This window comes from Hippopotamus amphibius, chromosome 1 (genome assembly GCF_030028045.1).
Source record: "Hippopotamus amphibius kiboko isolate mHipAmp2 chromosome 1, mHipAmp2.hap2, whole genome shotgun sequence".
Classification (NCBI taxonomy): domain Eukaryota; kingdom Metazoa; phylum Chordata; class Mammalia; order Artiodactyla; family Hippopotamidae; genus Hippopotamus; species Hippopotamus amphibius.
Window position 1 is genome coordinate 15,708,982 of NC_080186.1, and position 21,696 is coordinate 15,730,677.

General features: G+C 50.1%; 1 protein-coding gene across 1 annotated transcript; it reads left to right on the forward strand.

The window, feature by feature from the left end:
- The first annotated feature begins 347 nt into the window (after positions 1-347).
- Positions 348-21,503, forward strand: CDA (cytidine deaminase). The gene is made up of 4 exons (XM_057699318.1): positions 348-575; positions 10,047-10,158; positions 15,280-15,337; positions 18,716-21,503. Exons 1-4 carry the CDS (start codon positions 422-424, stop codon positions 18,830-18,832), a joined length of 441 nt encoding a protein of 146 aa, XP_057555301.1. The 5' UTR covers positions 348-421; the 3' UTR covers positions 18,833-21,503.
- Positions 21,504-21,696: the final 193 nt, after the last annotated feature.

Sequence of the window (21,696 nt, forward strand, 5' to 3'; positions counted from 1 at the left end):
GTTTTCAATCCTTGGAGCTTGGGTTTCCTAGACCTCACGCTGACCATCCAGCAGCCTCTTCCCTGAGGCGTGCGTGTCCACAGTCACCTCCTAAACCTCAGCAACCATCCCCTGACCCTCTCTGACCCACTGCTGACACATCAGTGTGTCAGCAGTGGGAGTGGTCCCCAAGGCAGAGTGTGAAGCACACGTGGACAACAGTGGCATCCTTCCACACTAGGACACACACCACACCCTCTGTCCCCAAACCAAGGGGAGGCTCCTCTCCTTCACCTGGTCCTGCCCAGCATCCCCAGAGGCGAGCACCTGGGAGCCTCTGGCAGGGACACACCCCCGGGGAGGAGCTGCTGTCGCGGTGGGGCCCAGCCCATATTAGCTGCGAGCTCCCCTTCCGCTCCTCCGCCGGCCCCAGGGGACCGACATGGCCCAGGAGCGTCCCAGCCCCGCCCTGGAGCCCGAGTACGTCCAGCGCTTGCTGCTCTCCTGCCGGGAGGCCAAGAAGTCCGCCTACTGCCCCTACAGTCGCTTCCCCGTGGGGGCCGCCCTCCTCACCGGGGACGGGAGGATCTTCTCGGGTAAGGCGGCGCCTTGGGGTCCCCCTCCGCGGCAGCCTGGGCGGGAGGTCAGAGGAGGACAAGTAGGACGGGCGGGAGGAGTGCGCTCTGTCCCCTCTTCCCTGGGCTGCCCCTGTAAAGCTGCCACTCGCCTCTCGCCTGCCTGCTGTCCCAGACAGTGGGGAAGAATGTGCTGCTCAAATCCAGTGGCTTTCCGTTCTTGGAGCACTGGGAAGCAGAGGAGAGATGGGGAAGGAAGTGGGAAGGGGAAGCAGGAAGGGGAGGCTGTGAAGGCAGAGCATCAGCTGTCCCACAGCTGGTGGGGAGAGGGTTAACACTTTCTGAGCCCTCCTCTGTGTCTAGCACCCTGCAAAGTCTCCCAGGGCTACAACGGCAAGTCCTCACCTCCCACCCACTGACCCAGGTGTTATGCCCATTTTTCAGTGAAGAAACTGAGGTCCAGGGGTGATGTGACTTGCTCAAGGTCACAGAGGTTGTGGTGATGAGGACGAGGTTCCCCAAACCCTGCTTTTTTCCTGTCACCCACCATCCAGAAGGATGGCTGGGGGTGAAATCGGGGAATCCAGGGGTTACTCAGTGGGGTGTGAGCCTTGCAGGGGGTCTTAAAGGAAAGAAGCCTGGTGGGGTTTGGGTAGCCAGCAGTGAGTGCCGGCTTGGGGAGGGAGGGCCAGGAATCTGAGTCGGCACTAATCTGTTCCTAAGCTCCTTTTCTTTGGTTTGTTGGTTTGATAGAAAAGCTCACTTGAACAAAAATTGCGACTTGTTTTTGCGAAGCTTAGGGACATCCTCTTTTAGGACAGTGGGGAACACGGCATGGAGGAAGTGGGGAAGCCATGCCCCTCCCCCCTTCCCATTCCCATCACCCACCGCCCCGCCCCGAGGGCAGGTGAGAATTGGCCCAGAGGGATAGATGGGAGTCCCCAGTCCTGCTGCCTAGAATCCCTCTTCCACTTGGCAGCAGCTATGTAAAGGACCAGAGGTTCACATGTGTACCTCTCATTGGTAACACCCACCGCCTCCTCCAAGCAGCCCTGGGCCAGGTGTGAGCCCCTCGCCCCACCCCCACCTCCACTGCTCAGCTGGGAGTCTGGCTGGGAACCCACACCTCCCCCTCTATAGTAGCCCTTCTGGATTGTCCTTGATGTTCATCTTATCTCTTGCCTTTTCCGGTTCTTTCTGAGCAGGAGAGGTAATCTTGAGTGAGTCCCACTATGTGAAAGAACCGCAACTCACACTATCCACCTAACCCTTCCAACCTGGCAAGGCAGTTATTGTATTGCCCTTTGCAGAGAAGGAAACTGAGGCTCAGAGAGGTTAAATGCCCAAGATCACAAGCTGAGGTTGGAACCCAGAGTTCTCCTGACTCCCAAGTTTGCTTTCCTGTGGGGAATAAAGAATATCTGGGTGTTATGTAGAAATTCAGGCCTGGCCCGGGGGCTCCGATGAGCGTTAAACATTAACCATCACCTCAAACAACGTTGCAGCCCACGCTGTCCCATGGCTCAGGGCCTTGAACATGCAATTAGCCATCGATTCCTTCCAGCGCCTCCATGTCCCCTCCAGTTGGTGTACAGAGAGGGGCCCTCCCCATCCTTGCATTGATTTATTCATTCAACAAATATTTGCCAAGCACCAATTATGTGCTAGGTAATGTATGAGGTGCTGGAAATACTGCTATGAGCAGGAATGACAGTCCCTGCCCCCACGGAGTTCCCCTCCTCTTGCACAGGCCATGGCTCAAAGTGGGAGCCTCAGCCAATGATTGTAGGAGAGAATGGATGAAGTGAGCAGACGCGTGGCCTATTTAAATGGCATGGAAGGACCTGGTGTCACCAGAAAAAGGGTCATGCAGTGGGCATTCATGGAGGCCTTATGGGATGGGGTACAGGCCCTGGAGGAGTTAGAGGCTCCTGGGTTTGCATCCTGGCATTGCTGTTCCTCAGCTGTGTGATGGTGGGCAAGACCCTTCACCCTCCTGAGTCTCAGCTTACACATCTGTACACCGAGGATCACAACGCCAGCCTTTCAGGATGGCTGTGAACAGAGCTGGGGTTTGAGGACAGTGAGTCTGACAGGTATTCAAGGAGGACTGGGACAGAGGAAGGAGTGTCGGGGGATCATGTCTGTCTTGCTCACTGACAGCACGTTGCCTGCCTTATAGTTAAGTTTCGTTGAATGCATGAATGACTGGTTTGGCCTAGGACAGTGGGAGGTGGGGTGAAGAGGAAGGAAAGATCTAAGAGGGATTGTATGGGACAAATGGACTGGGCCTAGGGTGGGCAGCATTAGAATGAAGGAAAGGAATATGTTTCTAGGATTTCCAGCCAGGGAGACCAGTGGAAGGACGAGGCAGACCTGGATTGTGCTGGGGACATGGTGGGCAGGGACCAACAGACATATTAATAACTACAATGGATGAAGCATTCTCTAAGCACTTCCATGAAAGATCTTTTGTAATTGCACAGCCACCGCATGAGAGGAGACAATGGGTGTCACATGCATTAGTCAGAGCACTTTGAGTTGCAAATGCCAGAAACCAATCAGAGCCACACAGGGCAGATCGTGCCTCAGGGACAGCTGAATCCAGGAACTCAAATGCCACCATGCTCTTCTTTATCCTTCTAGATGCTAGTTGCTTTCTCTTATCCTAAAGGTGTGCTTTCTCCAGGCATCAGGGAACACGAGTGCAGGCATCCCTAGTTTACATTCTTACAGTCTTAAAAGCAGAGAGGAAAGAACTCTTCCCCACTAGCTCGAGATGGAAAAATTCCAGGGACGGGCTCTGATTTGTCCATCTCCAATCACATGCACATCCCTAGGCAAATCACTGTTGTCACGATGGGGTAGCGTGATGAGGCCAGCTGATTCACACACATATTCCTTCTCAGTGCAGGGTGGGTGGGTCTATTACCACAAGAAGGAGTGTGGAGGTGCCAAGACGACCAAACCAAGAGCCAAATGCATGTTGTGCCAAACACATAAATGAGGTCGCTGAGGGTCAGTTTTACCTCCTTCCAAATTCCTTGCTCTCTCTGCTGCCCCTCGCTGCATGAGAATATATGGATACACAGAAGGGCGCAGAGAGAGTTGTGCTGAGGAGGGGGGACAGATGGAGGGCATTTACCAGAATCCCTGCACCTCCTTACTTAGAAGGAAAGGGAGGGTAGATGGTAGTGAGGCGGGGCTTGGAGAGGAGAAGACCTTGAACAACCAGAAGAAACCTGCTAGCGCATCAGGGGGTGAATTAGAGAGATTAGGAGGCAGAGAGGCACAGCTGAACGCAGACACTGTGAGTTTATAGCTCATAGCGGGACACGTCTGCCCAGCTCTATGACTTTCTCCAGCTGCACAGAAGACCAGCCTCCATGGGGTTTCCACCCTCAGAGGCAGCTGGTGTCCCGTCCAATTCAAAAGCAAGTCTGATAGCTTTGCTGTCACGATCTCATAATAATTATCTTATTTCCTCCATTACCCCTGACCCTGGGCCAGGGCCTCATGCCCCTCGCAGCTGGGCCACCAGGATGGTAATTAATAATTACAACAATTACCTTCTGTCGTTACTGTGGGGAGAGTGACAGAAAGAGGAGAAGCTCACGGGGAAGAAAGAGATGCTGGGGGAAGGGGCAGTGAGGACACAGAGAGGAGTTCAGATTGGACACAAGGGGGATGGGAGGTGGGTGGAGTCAGCCCAGGGCCTCCCACGTGGTGCTCAGCCAGCATTTGTGGATTGCCAGGTGGGAGGGGGTGGAGGAGACTCCTGGAGGACCACCCTGCGGGCTTCACCCAAGGGATGCGAGAGTTTCTCTTCCTCAGCTCATGCCCTTGGAATGGTGGTCTGTCTCTCCCTTTCCTCCTCTCTCAGAGAGATTGCAGCCATTTGGGGGGGGGGGGGCGGGGGGAGAAACAAAAACACTTTACTGAATCAACTGCAATTAATTTGGGAGGAAAAAACATACTTAAAAAAATTTGTTTAAGGACATCCTGGTTAATTGCTGAATGCAGCTTGTCTTGGCTTAACCTTTAGACCTGAGCCTTCACCCGCCTTCCGCCAACCAGCCCCTGCCCTCCTGACTCCCTCCCTGGGCTCCCTTTCTCCCCCAGAACCACTCTTCAGTGCTCTCTATGGCCCCCCCCCCCCCCCCCGCCCCCGCTCCACAGGCTGAGCCAACGCAGGCCTCCTAGCCCCACCCACAGCACTTCTACGTGAGTCAAAGCAGGCTCCCCTAACCAGTTTCCTCTCCTCACAGCCCTGCCCACCCTCCACGCCTCTTGTTCCCACTGTATCCCCACCCCAGCCTCATCCATTGGTCCTCTCCACTGTCCCTCAAAAGCGGCTTATTGCATAGATGAGCTTCCCTAAAACCCCCAACTCTATAGTTGAGTTAGAATAGAATTTATTCGTGAAACTGTGCATTGCATTTGCAGTGGTCAGGGAGGCAGGAACTCGGAGAGAGTGGGGTACTTCTTCAAGCACATGGACGTGACATTTCTCTAGTCCAGTGATTCTCACCTGTGGTCCCAGACCCACAGCCTTAGCATCTCCTGGGAACTTGTTAGAAGTGCCAATTAACAGGCTCAGAACTACTAAAGTAGAAACTCCAGAGGCGGGGCTCAGAAATCTTTTAAGAAGCCCTCCAGAAGATCCCGAGGCCCACTTGCTTGAGTGCAAGAACTCCTGCTCGAATCTTAAGATCCCTCAGAAGGCAGCGCAGACGCAGAGAGGGGGACGTGCTCTCTGGCAGTGCTCTCTTCTCTGGGGGACTGGGTCCCCATCACCTCCTTGTGAACGTCTTTCCTTGCTGATGTCTCAATGACATCAGACCCCAGCCCTGCCTTAAGCACCAAACCACCTCAAAACACAGCCTCACTGAAATACCACAGAGAAAAACAACACTTCTTTGTATCTGTCCAGCCAGGATGTGAGTTGGCTCAGTTGGCTCCCTGCCCTGCACCTCAGCTTTTACCCTCTGTAAAATGGGGTTATAATAGCATCTGCCTTACAGAGTTGTTAAAATGATTAACATAATGCAGATAAAGTGTTACGTGGAGTGCCTGGCAGATAAAAAGAGAGCAATTAGTAATAATAGCACTATCGTCACAGTATTATTTTGGGTCCAATTTTATAATTATGGATTCCTAACTTGGCACCACCCCAGCTCATCTGTCCTGTGTGTTTCAGAGTCAGTGAAGGAAACACCAGGAATGGAGTTGGTTTGCCTGGATAGATGACGTTTTCTTCTCTGGGCTTTGGGAAGCAAAACAAAATTCTTGGCCTTTCAGGATCACAGTTCACGGCCAAGGATTTCCTTTCCTACCTCCAAGAGGTAGGCAGGTTGGCACCAGATTACGAGGGCCTTGTAGTCATGGAAAGGATTCCAAAGTTGCCTAAAGGACAGGGCCACTGTCACCCCTTGTCTAGAAGGCGCAGAAGCTCAGTCATACAGGCCTACCACCACCAAAGCCTTGACTTGCATGCAATTAAGAACAGCACTCCAGCTGCCAAACACTTACTATATGCCACGCTTGTGCTCATTGCTTTACATATGTGATCTCAACTCATTCTCTCTAGAGGCTGTGCAGACGGCGCTGTCATTTTTATTTTACAAATGAGGACACCGAGCCTCAAGGAGGCTCAATCCCTTTCCCAAATTCTCAGAGCCAGGATGACAAAGGTTCCCAGGGCAGAAGGGAACCTACAGGCTCTTTCTACAAATTTCTTTCTGTAGAGTAGGATATGTGAGTAGACTCCCTTCTAAAATAACCTCTCCCTCTCCTTAACTGGCCCATTGAAGTTTTTACACACAGTAAAGGAAGAGTTTTCTACATGAGGTCATTCCGAACTTCAAAGGCAGACACAGGCAATTGTCCTGAGAGACAGGGCCTTTTGCAATCTGGCAGTTTGCTTTCACAGCACATCAGCAAAACCCGAGATTTACGTGAATCACATCTAATGGGAAAAGTGTCCCTGAGTCAGGGACGAGGCGGGGCTGGGAGGGCTGCTAGACGGGAAGTGGAGTGGGGGGCAGCTCTTCTGCTTCTGGGAGAGGCAGAAGTCAAATGCAGCAAGGTCACAGCTCAGCAAAGGTGGGAGGGGCAGGCAGGTATGAGCAGACCAGGGTATGTTTAAAGGAAGTCATATCGGGCAGGCATCAGGAACCTGGCTCGGGAGACTAGGTAGGGAGCAAGAGAGACTCATTCGTTTACTCAGGTAACTTCCACTGACCTAGCAGACAGGCTGAGCATTGAGGGGCCAGTTATTCAGGCTCCAGGAACTCACATGTGAATATGGACAAATGCTTTGCCAAAGTAGGCAGTCAATAAATATCCACCACTTCTTTCAGGGTTGCACTTCCCTGGTGGTTCCCTGTCCTGTATCCCAACTGTATTAACTGATTTCTGTAGGGTTACCAATGATAGGAATACTTTATTTAAAACTGTTTTAGGCAAAAGGAGGGTGCATTGGTTCCCATAACGAAATGGTGGAAGAGCTGGAGTGTTTCTGGGCTTCGAGGGCAATTGGCACCAGGAGGCCAGACTCTTTTCCCACCATCTCTCATCTGAGTGTCCACTTCATTGTTTCCTATTGGTCTCTGTAAAGAAGGGAAACTAGGCCACCAGAAGGGCCCAGGCCAACTCCTAGTGTTAGAGAGGAACTGAAGTTCCCTCACAGAGGAGAACTCTGATTGGCCCAGGGTGGGTCAGGTTTCACCTAACACTTCCACCCATATCCCATTGGCTAACCCTATAGGAGCACCGCAAGCTTCCAGGGAGGCTGGGAAACACCGTCTCCAGCTGGGTAGGCATGTGCCCAACGAAACTCCAGTGTATTCTATTGGGAGTGTGAACACTGGGAACGATTTGTAGTCTTTGCCACAAGACCCCTGTGGCCTGTAAGTATCTGTACATCTTTCTTCCCAAACATAGGACTCACAAACTTCTTGAGGGTGACCACCCAAAGTCCACCCGATCGCTGCACCCAGCTTGAAGAGCAGGATCCCTTGGTGGTACACAGTCCCCCTTCTCAGGTCGGGATGTGGCCCTGCTGATCCAGTGGCCTGACAACTAAAAAATAATCATCTGCCCCACCACTTCACACCCACTGTGGCCATATACAGCGTGGAGTAGGAAAGGCTCACAGTCATCAAATCTCCCATTAGGAAAGCCAGACACCTGTTGGCCACCAGTGCATGCAGTCACCAAACCTGCTGGGCAAGAAGTATGAAGACTCCCTGCCCTGGAGTACACCTTGCCTCCTGTTTCTGCCCTGGGGGTAACCCCGTTGTCCGCTGTCCACTGGGGCCCCTGACTTTGCCCTCTCGGAGCTTCATCCTTGACCATTAGCCTCCTCGGCCATACATCTGAAGTGGGTGTCGGAGAGAATGCCCTCCTTGGGGGCACACAGCTCTCTCAACTTACTTCTGATGGTGGCATCTTGGGGGCCCTGGGATTTCTTTAGGGACTGAACAATCACAGACTATTATAGACAAGAACTTTGGCTTCTCTGGCAATCCAATTCTATCAAAAACTTAGAAACCTTCTGGTTCATTTGCTTCCGATCACTTTCACACAGGAGTACCACACCCAAAGAATTCTTTCTGTGCAATAGCTGTTAAATCTGCCAACTCCCCTTTTTTACTGACTGGCTTCCTTGCCCAGCCCAACCCTGCTGCCTCATTTTAACAGTGGCTACCTTGAGGCACCCAAAACAATGACTGGGTGCAAATGACAGCCTTCATCGGATCTCTGCCACAGGGCTGACTCACATTGCCAGGTGGAAAAATCCTAAGAGTAGGTAACGTGGTCTGCCTTCTGGGTTACTGCAGGGTGAGGCTTTACCAAATAATCTGCCACAGGGTAGCAAAGGCCACCACCTTTCCATCTTGCCATATCTGTATTTTTCTTTCACATTGCCCAGCTACTAAGCCAGGCCCACATTTTTTAGATTTTGTTGTTGTTGTTGTTTTTAAAGCTACAGCTTATTTTTAGTGCAAATTTCTGTTTCATTTAGATACAGGTGAAATTACTGTAACAAAAAGATCCCAAAATACAATGATTCAAACCTGACGGAATTCTCTTTTTCTCTCACACGATTCAGAGTAGGCAGCTGGTCCAGGGCAAGTAGGCAACTCAGCTCTACTCCACGAGCCATTCAGGGTCCCAGGTTCCTTCTGTGTTGTTCCTCCTCCATCCCTACGACCATAAAGCCCATGGTCAAAGCTGTCCCACCCCATCCCAGCCTGTGGAGGGGGAAGGAAAGGAAGCAAAGGGCAAGCAGTCTCTTTACAAAAGATGTGATCCGGAAGTTTCCCACCTCACTTTGGGCCACATCCTATCAGCTGAAACTTAGTCACGTGGCCCTACCATGCTGCAAGGGAGGCTGGGAAATAGAGTCTCTGAGTGGCCGTGTGATCAGTCATATTGGAACGCGAATCACTTGTATTACTTAAAGGAGAAGGAGAAAATGAATACTGGGAAACAACGAATATCCTGCCTCAGCGAGAAGGGCACGCTTATCACACCCTGACCGTCTGCGGAAAGCCCAGCTCCTGTGGTCATCGGTTCATGGTATCGCCTTCCTGACAGTGGGGAGTCTGTTAGTCAGCTAATCTGGTTATGCCAGTGCTTTGCCTCCTGGGAGCAGCCCTTGTCCATTGTCCCCAGGGACACTCCAGAGAGGCCAGCGGGGCGGACTCCCTTACGGCAGACCGTGCTGCAGTAGCAGCCCATCTCCAGCTGCAGGCCTAGGGATTGATCGCCTTAAGGCTTGTGCAATCACAGGCACCTTTTGCAGAGCTTGGGAGCTTTTTGTTTGTTAGTTTGTTGGTTTTGACAGTTTTGTTTTGCAATACAACTCACAGATAAACCTGGTTGAACTCTGACAGCTGGTATCCACACCAAAAATTTTGAGGACTTCCCTGGCGGTCCAGTGGTTAAGACTCTGTCCTTCCACTGCAGGGGGCACAGGTTAAATCCCTGTTGGGGAATTAAGATCCCACATGCCGTGCCACGCTACGTGGCCAAAAAATAATTTTTTTTTTAAATTCTTTACCTGGGCGCAATCTTTGAATCAGTTTCACCACCACGCCCCACTCTGTGGCTTCTGTCTCTGAGACCCAGGGTGCAGGGCTCTGCTCACCTTCTTAAGCTTCGGCATCTCCCTTGACCGTGACCTCTGCTGGGGAGATGAGGCTGGGTTAACCCCCCCTGTGATGCTGCCCCTGCTCCCAGGTTGTACGTCGAGATGCAGGCATTGGGTAAGTGATGAGAGTAGGAGGTTCTTGGGAAAAGCCACTGTGCCAGTGAGTCACAGAGTCTCCCACTGCTTCCTGTCAAATCTCCCTTTCCTTCCCCCTACCTTGTTCTGAGTAGCGGGTCCCTCCCCACACAGGAATGGGGCAAGACTCTCATTCAACTCATGCAACAGGAAGTGGTTCTGCTGGAAATAAGCACTGGGCTCTCCTCTCTCCTCAGGGTGCAACATAGAAAATGCCTGCTACCCTCTGGGCGTCTGTGCTGAACGAACTGCCATCCAGAAGGCCATCTCAGAAGGGTACAAAGAGTTCAGGGCAATCGCGATCGCCAGGTGAGTGGGAAAGGCAGATCACAGCCATATTCGTTCATCTATTCAGCCGCCGTCCACCACACGCCTGTTATTCATCCATTCACTCATCTAACAGGTGTTTATTCTACACTTGCTATGGTGCTGGGGACTCTAGGGCGGGGCTGAGTGCTGAGGGTAGAAGATAAATAAGAAACGGACTCTGCCCATGGTGAGCCTGGAGAGCAGGTAAACAACCAAGACAACTCTAAGACAAAGGCAGGTGTGCTCTTGTTCTAATAATGGCACAAAGCACAACATAATCTCTGCAAGATACAATAGAAAGGCAGCATAGAATCCTAAAACTAGAGGGACCTAAAAATCACCTGGTACAGACTGCCTGGCCACTATACCCATTTTGTAGGTGAAGAAACTGAGACACAGAGAGGATGAACAAATCTCCTAGGAATTAGTGGCGAAGCCAGGGCAGATAGATCTCTAGAGTCTGACTCTAGGGCTCATTCCCCTGTGACATGCTGTGCCAGGAAAGGAACCCCTCTTCTCTACTCTCCTCCAGCAGATGCTGGGGTCCTCCCTCCACTGCACAAGCTCCTTCACTTGGCATCGATCACTTCTAGGTGCAAGAACCAGGATACAAGGACAAGCTGGTGGGATGACAGCCAGGCAAAGCCAGGTGATGGTCTTAACTGGTCAGATTCCAGACCAGGTTCTGGCTGAATAAGAGCACTTACCAACTCTCTACAGGCCCCGAACATGAATAGCTAAGTTCTCACATGTGCGCACTCAAAGGGAATTCATTGAGTTCTTACTGGCCCTGGACCCAGACTCAGTGGCTTCAGGATTCAAGGCATGTGAATGGGCTCTTCTACTAATCTGGACCCCATTACGCTTCTGATTTAATGATGAATTGCTCTTGCGTGCACTGTTGCATTGTCTATGCGAGACAGTTCTCTTAGCAAGATAACAGTGCAGGGAAAATAACTTGGGAAAAGTTGTATCCACCCAGAGACAGACTGCAGGGCTGACCAGTTGTTGGTCTTTAGGGACATTCAGGTGCATGGGTCATGGACTAGGGGTGAATGATCTCTTCATTGTGGTGGAGATGCAGGAACTTTCTGGCAGAAACGTAGGGACCGAGAGCAAGACTGATAGGGTCTTTGTGACAGAAACCAGCCCCTGTTTCTTTTATAAGATCTTAGATTTGGCCTTGGTCTGGCTCCGAAGTGGCACACATTATTGAAGGTTTTTTGCCCTGAGTAACTGGAGCCAAGGATGCACTTCCGGAGAAGGGCCCCAGCCTCTGAGAGCTCTCCCTGTGACCAGGGTCTCTCCTGGCTTCCTTCCGGCTTTGAGAGGAATAAATGAGGCCATCCTGGGAACATTTTGTGCGGGTGAGCAGAGATCAGGATGTGAATTACACTTTACAAGAAAGGGGAGGGGGGTAACTCAATTTCAAAGCTGATCCAAGAAAATAATGATATTCTGGGGAAAAGGAGGCCAAAGTCAACAAAAGGATAATGGCGAGGTGGCCCTGCTCTGTTTAGAATGTTCCGGATGAAAGACTTTTTCTCTCGGTCATTATCTACTCTTAAACATGACTGGGTTTTGCTATGATGATTAGCAAATGTCCTTGTTTACACAAAAATTGCATTTTTCCAGCACCCAACTGCTTCTCTCCGGGTAGTCAGCCTGCGTTGGCATCTCCGAGCCAGAAAAGCAGTCATTACTGCACTAATGATTTGTTAAATTGAGAGTGTGGATTTAGAGGGTGAATGGGAAGTGCCAGCTCCCTTGTTAACACTGACAGGTGTGAACAGTCTCAGGGAGTCCCCCTCCAGATCTATAAAGTGGAAAATGCACAGCTCAGGTGGGATTTTGCTAATGGGGAGATAAGCTTGCCCCCCTGGGGTCCCAGTTGTCATCATCAAAGTTGATAGGTTTCCAGCCTGTCAAGTCTGATAAGCTGGCCTCAGTGTGTGACCAAGGTCAAACCACACGGAATACAAACCACGGGAAACTGTCAGTACCCAACGCAAGGCAGGGGAGGCAAAGGGCAGGGGAGAGGGGGAGAGGGGGAATCGAGGAGGGAAGGTCCCCATGCACCCAGGACCTTCTGGGATGCTTCTTCTCCCAAGCTGTTCATTCTCACCCTTGGCTGGAATGTTGAGTAATGCTTAAGAGCCCAGGTTCCCAGATTAGTGAGGCCTGGTTTCAGATCCTGCTCCACTACTGACCTTGGGCACAGTGCTTCAGCAACCCAAGCCCAGCGTTGCATCTATAAAGTGGAGGAGAGTAATGCCTACCCATTGGGCTGTTGGGAGGACTCTGGGCATGCAATAAATTAAAACTATTGTTTTGGGTTTCCCTGGTGGTGCAGGGGTTGAGAATCCACCTGCCAATGCAGGGGACATGGGTTCGACCCCTGGTCCCCTGCAGCTAAGCTCATGCGCCACAACTACTGAGCCTGTGCTCTAGAGCTCACGAGCCACAACTACTGAGCCAGTGTGCTGCAACTACTGAAGCCCACGCGCCTAGAGAAGCCCGCGCACGGCAAGGGAGACCCAACACAAAAACAAACAAACAAACCAAAACAACTATTGTTTTAACGTCATCGTTATTACTTTTGTAAGCTGCAGAACTACCAAAGACAGAGAACACAAATCCTGGGTTCAAATTCGAATCCTGGTTACCAGCTCTGTGACCCCAGGCAGGTCACTTCACCTGTCATGACCTATAACATGTAGATGGTAAGAGTACCTACACAGTTCCTATCTTACAGGGTTGTAAGGGGTTAAATGAGTTAACACACATACGGCCCTTAGCACAGTGCAGCGTAAGTGTAACGCCATTATTATCAGGCTGTCTCCCAGTTCTCAGAGCTTTGCTGCCAGGACGCATCATCTTGTGACTTTTGGTGATTGAACCCGAGGCCAAATCCAACTTCCCAGTAGAATGCATGTTCACGCCCCACCGTGAAAACCAAGGAGCTATCCCTTGGGCAGTTAGCCATGCATGCCACAAGATTGGGGAAAGAAGTGATGAGCCTGGTAGGGGCCAGATCATACAGGGCCTTCTAGGCCATGGAAGGGAGGCTGAATGTCACTCAGAATACCTCTCCCGTGACCCTACACACACGGTCTGCCTATAGTTATGACATTGACACGCAGATTTTATCTCCCTGCCAGACGGCAAGGTCCCTGCAGGCAGGGCTTCTCTGATTGGTCTCTGCGGCTCCCTCCCACACTTGCCTAACATAGAGCAAGTCTTGGCCAACGTGTGTGCAGTGAAATGAAAAATAGCAGAGTCCAGCCTCAAAGAGCTCATGAGAGGCTCCGGTTGCAACATCGGTCACCCGGTAACCAGCAGGGTTAATCTGGCTCAGGGTGCATCCTGGGCGGGGGTCCACACCCTCCCACGTTCCCATGGGATCACTTTGAAGCTAGGAACGCGCTCAGAGAGAACCCACCTTTCCATGAGCGGAAGCTTTCTTTGACTGGAGCCCCACGTGTAAAAAGGGGGTTGTCATGAGGATTAAGTACAATAGCACCCCTCCACTCTCTCTCCCCTCGGCTGCTTTATTCAATGCATAGCATCTGTCTCTGTCTCCACTTGATACCTGGTTGGCTGATTGGTTGATTGGTTACCTGGCTCATCTCACTAGTCACAAACTCCCGAGTATGGTGAATCTTATCTGTTTTACTCACTGCTGTATCCCCGGCACTGACAGTGCCTGGCACGTAGTAGGTGCTCAATAAATAAATGTTTGTTGATTAACATGCGATAATGACTATAAAGTATAGTCACTGGAGGATGCCTGGCACATTCAAAGCACCTATTAAACAATCTGATAATTAATACACAATAAGGTAAATTAATTATACGATAGTATGTAAAGTACATAGTATATAATAAAACCATATATGACAAGGTACTAAAATTATGACAGAGCTTATATATGAGAAAGAATAGTGCCCAGTGATTAGCATAGGCAATAACAAAGTGTGTATAGCATTCTAAAGTCTACGAAGCCCTTTGCACACCTTATTTTATCTTCTAGCATTCCTATGAAGTGCATGACATTATTTCCCACATTTTATAGGCAAAGAAATGACCCTTGCGTGGGTTAAAATGACTTGGTCAAAGTCACCCATAGTTAACAAAAGGAGGAGCTGATCAAGAACCGAATTTTAAATCCTGTAATCTTTCAGAGATATCACAGGGCTGTGGGTCTTAGAAGAGCCAAGGATGATAGTGGCCACTGGCTTAACCTCTGGTGCTTCATCAGGCTTGGAGGTTCTTACAGTTTGCTCTTTCTTTAAACACCATCCTTTGTCCTGCTCAGAGCTGGAGGACTGCCTGCAGCTGCTTTCATTCTCAGAGACAACCCGTGGCTGTAAGCTTCTCATCTCCGACTTTCTCAGATGCAAGGAGGCCGGTTTTCTCAATGACTCACATGTGTCTTATTCTTTCATGTCTCAGGGCCCTTGTACATACTGTAACACAGAAAAACCCAGAGCTTCAGAATAGCACTCTGTTACTTCATCTCACCGAATATGTGTTATTGAGGGTAAAATGGTCATTCTGACACTCAGGTTATACTGAGAATTAAGTGAAATAATGTCTATTGAGAGCCTGGTACAGAGCTTGGAGCAGAGCATGTGCTCACTAATGGTGACTTATGAAGTCCACACTTTTCCAAGGACCGGGCCAAATGCCACCTCCTCCGTAAGATATTCTCTCTCCCTCCCTAGTCAGGGATGGTTTCCTACTTACTGTGCATTCTAACTGCATCTTGTTGGACATCATAACTCTTCTAATTTTCTACGTCACCCACTGGGCTGAGCAATCTCTTGAAGGTCAGAGACAAATTCTCCTAACCTTTGTGTCCCTGGGGTGTGGGTGCGAGTAAGTGCTCACTGAAAGTTCATTGAACTCACTGAGGCAAACAATGGCCCTGCCCTTGGCCTTGCCTCTTGCAAGTGCAGAAAGCTCTGTGTGCTTCTCAGCCTCTAGGACGCAGCACATCTGTCAACCAGGAACTGCCTGGTGGGATCTGGAGGGGGGCAGGACTCGGGGCCTGAATTTTAGCAGTTGTTCTCATGTTTCTGAAGAGACTGATCCAAGTTTGATTCTCTGCTTCTCCAGTGACTTGCGAGATGATTTTATCTCACCGTGTGGAGCCTGCAGACAAGTCATGAGAGAGGTAAGCAGCTTCCCTTTCTTTCCGGAACGGATGCCTCGCTGCTCTTCCCAGGCCATGGGAGCCGAGCCAGGCTGCCCGCGAGGAGGCACAGCAACTGTCCTGTTTGCTGGCTTGGCTGGCTCCTAGGCCTTCCCAGGCTTGCATGACCCACTGGAAATTATTCTTTCATTCAACAAACACTTACTGAGTGTCTGCTCTGTGCTAGGCATTGACCTTGCTCTGGGGAGACAGCAGTGAAAAGACAGGCCAGGCCCTGCAGTCACAGACTTTATCGTCTAGAGCAAGAGACAGACAATAAACAAGGAGCAAAGTAAATAAACAGTAGAGTTTCTGAGAGCGATGAGGGCTACAGAGAGAAGAATGCAGAAAAAAGGAGTCGAGAGTGACAGAAGGGGCAGCTGACTCTAGGTCAGGGTCAGAGGTCAGCAAACAACAGCCCCACCACCACCCCACCCCACCCCCGTCCCCGGGCAAATCCAGACTGCTGCTTGTTATTATAAATAAAGTTTTATTGGCACGCAGCCACGCCCACTCATTCACACACTGTCTCTGGCTGCTTTGGTCCTACCACAGGAAAGATGAGGAGTTACGACATGGACCTTACGGCCCGCAAGGCCTAACCTATTTACTATCTGGCCCTTTATGGAAAAAAGTTTGCCTACCCCCTGCTTTAGATGGCCAGGAAGGGCCTCTCTTTGAAGATGACATTTGAGCAGAGATATAAATAATGAGAAAAGATGAGGCAAACCGCGGTCTAGAGATTTCCAGGCAGAGGAAGCAGCGAGTTTAACGCTTGGTGAGTTGGATGAGTCGTATGAAGGCCAAGGAGGCTAGAACATGGGGGCGGGGGGTTGTGGGGAGTGGTGATAGGAGATGGAGTCAGAGGGGTGGGCAGGGGCCGGATCACGCAAGGCCCCTGTAAGCCATGAATGGAGGGTATATTTTATTCCAAGAATAAAGAGAACCGAACTGTACACTTAAAAATGGTTAAAATGGTAAATTGTATATTTTATGACCTTAAAACAAAAGTTGGGGAAGAAAAGAATAAAGGGTGTTTTTAAGAAGGGACTTGAAGGATCTGATGTACATTTGACAAAGATCTTGGTGGAAGACTTCAGTTTCTTCAATTCTAAAAACAAAGGGGTGGATTTGATCGCGGTTTCTGAATCTGGGCTCAGTGAAGTTTTTGATGTGTAAATGTACATTTGGGGAGGGGGATGTCAGTAGCTTTGGTGGACTCCCAAAGGGGCCTGTGTCCTCCAGAGTCCCCAAAGTCTAAAGCCACCAGTTTAAAGAATCGCCAGGCCCTTGGGCTCTGATGTGACGGCACTGGTCCTTCTAAAGACAGCATCTCATTTAATCCCTACCCCCACCCCCCACCCCCTCCCCCAGAGGGAAGTGTGGGTCATTATACTCATTTCTGGGAGAAGTGAAATGAGCTGCTGAAGGACATGCAACCAGTCAGTGGCGAGCTGGCACTCACGGCAGTTCAGGCTGACTGTAAGGCCCACGCATCCCCCGGCTACCTCCCTGCATCTATGGTCCTATAAATGGGACAAATTGTTTTCGGCCACGGTGGAGACATAATGATGCTTTGCAGCATAGGAGCTGCTTGTTCCATGGGGGCTCCTGCTTTGGGAGCTGTTTGAACTGGGGGGGAGCAGGGGTTGTTTCAGTTTTGCTTTTGTACCTTGGGGGTTTCAAAACATCTCGAACATGCAGACATCCCTGTGCTCCTTCTGCTTCTTGCCAGGACTGCAAATCAGGCACAGTTAGCAGAACTCACGTCCCAAATCCAGATGAAAAATGCCACCGACTTCACAATATAGACTTCATCTCCCATTAGATGGGTAGGAACGGCTGCCCAGCACCATGGCATGTCCAAGGCCACATAAAGAAAGCATGTGAGGATGCCAATTCCCTGACTCCGGAGGCCCTGCCTCGGTCTAATTGCTCATTGCTGTTTCCTCCAAACAGATTAGATGTTGGCAAATGAAAATGGAAAAGCTGAAGGAGGGAGAGAGAGGCAAAACTGAAAGCAGAATGCTATAATAAGAGCTGAAGCTTGGGGGCAGGGCACTTAACCTCGCCTCCACTCAACTCTCCCCACTACCCTCAGGCAGAGCCCACCAAGCAGAAAAATTTCCTTTCTTAAAACAGTAATTTTAAAAAGACGTATTGTGCCTGGTAATAACTTGGTGATTGAGACTGAAGCGTGAACAGCAGGTGGACACCTGAGCAGTCACTAGGAACCACAAGTCATCAGTAGGAAAGGCTTCCATTCACGGAGTATTTACTACGTGCCAGGCACTGTGTGCAGGCGCTTTCCACCCATCGCCTCCAGTACTCACAGCACCTGGCCAGCTAGAGCCTCAGGCTGTTGACTCCAACTCCACAACTCTCTCCATTACCCCACAGCTGATTTAACTCTCCACTTAGGACCCTATCTTCCCACCTAATAAAGTCTTTCGTCTCTAAAACTATTTCACAGATCAAGACACTGAGACCCAAAGAGTTTAATCATTTGCCCCACATCACACAACAAGCAAGTGGTAGGTCCTGCTATGTAAGAGAAAGATGGGGACACAGATTTGGGCGAAAACTCTGCTTTCCTGACATTATCCTGCATAGCCTCAGTTTCCTCAACAGTAAAATGGGAATAATATCCACCTACCTCAAAGGGTAGATGGTGGGACTTCCCTGGTGGTCCAGTGGGTAAGACACTGTGCTCTCAATATAGGGGGCTGGGGTTCGATTCCTGATTGGGGAACTAGATCCCACATGCTGCAACAAGAGTCCACATGCCACAACAAAGAAGTCTGCATGCCACAACTAAAGATCCCGCATGCCGCAACAAAGACCCAGTGCAGCATAAATAAATATATAAATAAATAAATATGTTTTAAAAATAGATGAACTGAACTTCATCAACAAAATTTGGTGAAATCCTGCATGTTCAGTGCTGGGTGTGTGATGAGACAGGCATGCAACCTCTCCTCGTTGTCAGGAGCTATCGAGAGGCTCTAGGGGAAGCAGATATGAGTTGTTCTTTGTCACAGCAGGAGTGGATCTGGCCCCAGGGGTTAGACAGTGTACCTGTAAAGTCCTGGGTGGGTCCTCAATCAGAGAACGAAGCACTGATTCCCCATTAGCAAAGTCCAGGCACTGTGCTAACGCTTATCATGCCATCTTCCATGGGCTCCTCCCTCAAGCTCAATGCACCAAATTTGATTATTGTGATTCCCATTTTACAGGTGAGAAAACTGAGGCACGGAGAGACATGTTAGACAGTAAGGGGTAGAGCCAGACTCAACCCCAGGTCAGCCCTCACCCCTTGGCCACACTGCCTCCCTCACGCTGGCTTTGCCTCTTTTCCAGTTTGGCACCGACTGGGCTGTCTACATGACCAAGCCTGATGGCACGTACGTTGTCAGGACAGTCCAGGAGCTGCTGCCTGCCTCCTTCGGGCCCGAGGACCTGCAGAAGCTCCAGTGAGGGATGGAGAACACCCACCGCCTGGAAGACCCTGGGTTCCCACACGTGCTTAACGGGACAGCCACCTGGGGAACTTCATGAAGACATTCTTACAGACCTGGGACACCTGCCAAATGGGCCCCAACCCACAGGCGCTGGGCAGAGATGACTTTTCCAAAGTACACTCAAGCACCAGGGTTTCTACTGAAGTGATAAAGGGTTTCACTCCAGCCTGGGCCACAGCCCCTCCTTGCAACCTGCCTTGTCCTCCCCGGGACTCAGAGCACCCCATCCCTCTCTTCCTTCCTGGGGGCCCTCTTTCAAATTCCAGCCAAATCTGTGCTGCTTCCCCATCCGCCTTCCCAAGGTTCTGTCCTGCTCTGAGCGACTTTTCTAATTATAAACATCACAGAACATCCTGATTCAGGGGAGCGCGTTTTGCTCTATCTCAATCCTTGCTGTAGCTCTTAGGAGAGGCAGGGTGATTTGTCTTTATAGAAAGACCTGGACTCTTTCTGCCAGAAAAAGAAATGGGCACCTTGGACCTGTGCAGCTGGTGTGGAGAGCTGAGTTTTTAGGCTTCTTGGCCCGGCCTTCTCCAGATGGGAGGCCCCTGGGCTGGGGCTTACTGCCAATGGGCATTTTTAGGGCCTGTTCTGGGCTCAGTTAGACCCGGGCACTGGATGCTGTCACCCCCAAGTATAAAGGGGAGGTGTGAGCTTGTCTAGACAGCATACCAAATGTCTCCATGAGGACCTACTGTGTGTCAGGTACTTTGGCCTGAATTATTTTGTATTTAAAGTACTTGACAACTCGGCAAAATAGCCATCTCCCCCTTCTCACAGATGAGGGCCCTGGGCCTCAGAGAGATTGAGTAACTTGCTTTAGGACTACAGCAACGTTCAAACCAGAATCCAGGTCCCGTAACTCCCACTGTGGTCTAGAAACAGTGCCTGCTCTTTGCCATGTGCTGTGATGTGGCAGACCTGGAATGGGAACCAGGTCGGTCTGACTCCGAGGGTTTTTTCCATTCTCCCACAGCTGATGTCTGGCTGCCTTTATTTACTGAATCTCTTTTATTTGCCAAATACTGCAGAGAGAAAGATGTATAAGAAAGAGTCTCTGCCCTTGAGGAACTTACAGTCTGATGGGGAGAGAGAGGCGTAAACAAGACTAATGCACAGAAATACACACTGTGATCCAGGCCAGTACCAACTGCAAGGTGGGCATGGTTGCGGGGTGGGGCATGCTGCCTTCTGGGGAGTGAGGAGGGTCAGGGAGGGGACTGCCTATTGGTAAAATTAGGAAGGTGAGGACTGAAGGGAAGGAGCTAGGCTGGCCTTGTAGAGGGGGCTGGCAGCTCTGGCTGTCCTCCCTGGAGGAGTTGGCTTTGGGGTAAGCTTTGGTGGCTGGGGTAAGAATAGAGTGTAGATTTCCTCTTTCCCAGACAAGCAATTTGCTAGGGCAAAGGAAGTGGACAGGCAATTCACCCCTTCCATGGGAGTCCTTTCTACTGAGATCAGAGCATCTGCAGGGGTTATTGTCTGGTAAGACTGGTGTTTCCATTACATACCTAGACCTACCTGCTGCCATCCTGGGAGCAGGAACCAGGAGATACAAGAAAGTATTTCCAACGTTGCTGCACGATGCAAAACTCCACCATACCTTTCTTTAGAAATGGCTGCTGGGGCCTCCAGCACCCTCTTCTGAATGTTCTTAATAAAGAGGAGTAGAGAAAGAAAAAGAGAGGAAGCTGAAAGGAAATAGGCCAAGATGTTAACATCAGTTAAAATTCTGCTCGATGGGAATCTATATGAGTGGGTTTTTTCCTTTGATCATGTCTGTATTTTTTAAATTTCCAAAACATTTATTTTTAATTTAACAAGGAAAAAAATGGTATAGCATAATGGTGAAAGGTTTGAACTTTAGAGTTGAACAGCCTCCAAACCGTGTGGCTTTGGGCAAGTGATTTCATTACTGTGAGTCTCAATTTCCTCATCTGTAAATCAGGGATGACATTTCCCAGCGCACAGCATTGTCATGTGTATCAAAGGAAATAATGCCCTATTGAGAGCCCAGTGCTGGGTCCTCAGTAAGCTCTTGGTACATGCCAGCTGTTCCTTTTATTAAGGGTGGCAAATTTGGGTGCTTTGATGATGGATTTGATTTTTGCAAACAGGCTTTTACATTCACTTAACAATTATTTATTGAGTGCCTAGTGTGTTGCAGGGCTGGGGCCAGACCCTGGGGATACAACAGTAAATAAGACAGATAAAATCCCTGCCCTCACAGGGCTCTGTCTACCTGTGGGAAATGACATCTGAAAGATTCCAAGTACTTCATGACAAGGGTCACCCAAGGGGAAGAAAGTGCTCCAGGGGCAAGTTGCAGGAGGAGTGGATCTTGCCTGAGATTGGGCAGGGCAGCCCTGAGGAGGGGATATTTCACTCAGGGTACAAGAAGGGTCAGCCAGTTAGGGAATGGGGTTGGGGGAGGGGCAAAGAATGAGGACCATCTGGAGGACTACTGAGCCCGTGGTTCCCATACTTCGTGGAAACAGACTGGGGAAGGCAGTTTGCAAAGAAGGATTCCAGAAATTATTTGCACGATGTCCCCTTGGAAGAATGACACTTATTTGGATGCAGAGAGGCTGGGATGTTTGTTTAAAATAAAAGCACTTTCATTTTGCAGTCCCACTGTTCTGAGGGCTGTGATTTCAGAGCAGCACATGCTCTATTGTTGAGGGCTTTCTGTGGTTTTTAGGACCCTAAAGCTGAATCCCAGATTCCCAGGGACATAAAGAGAAGCATGTATATTTCTGCAGCCCTTGCCAGTTGCTGCTAATTGCTTATGTAAACTACAGGATTCTTTAGGATTTCCTTTTG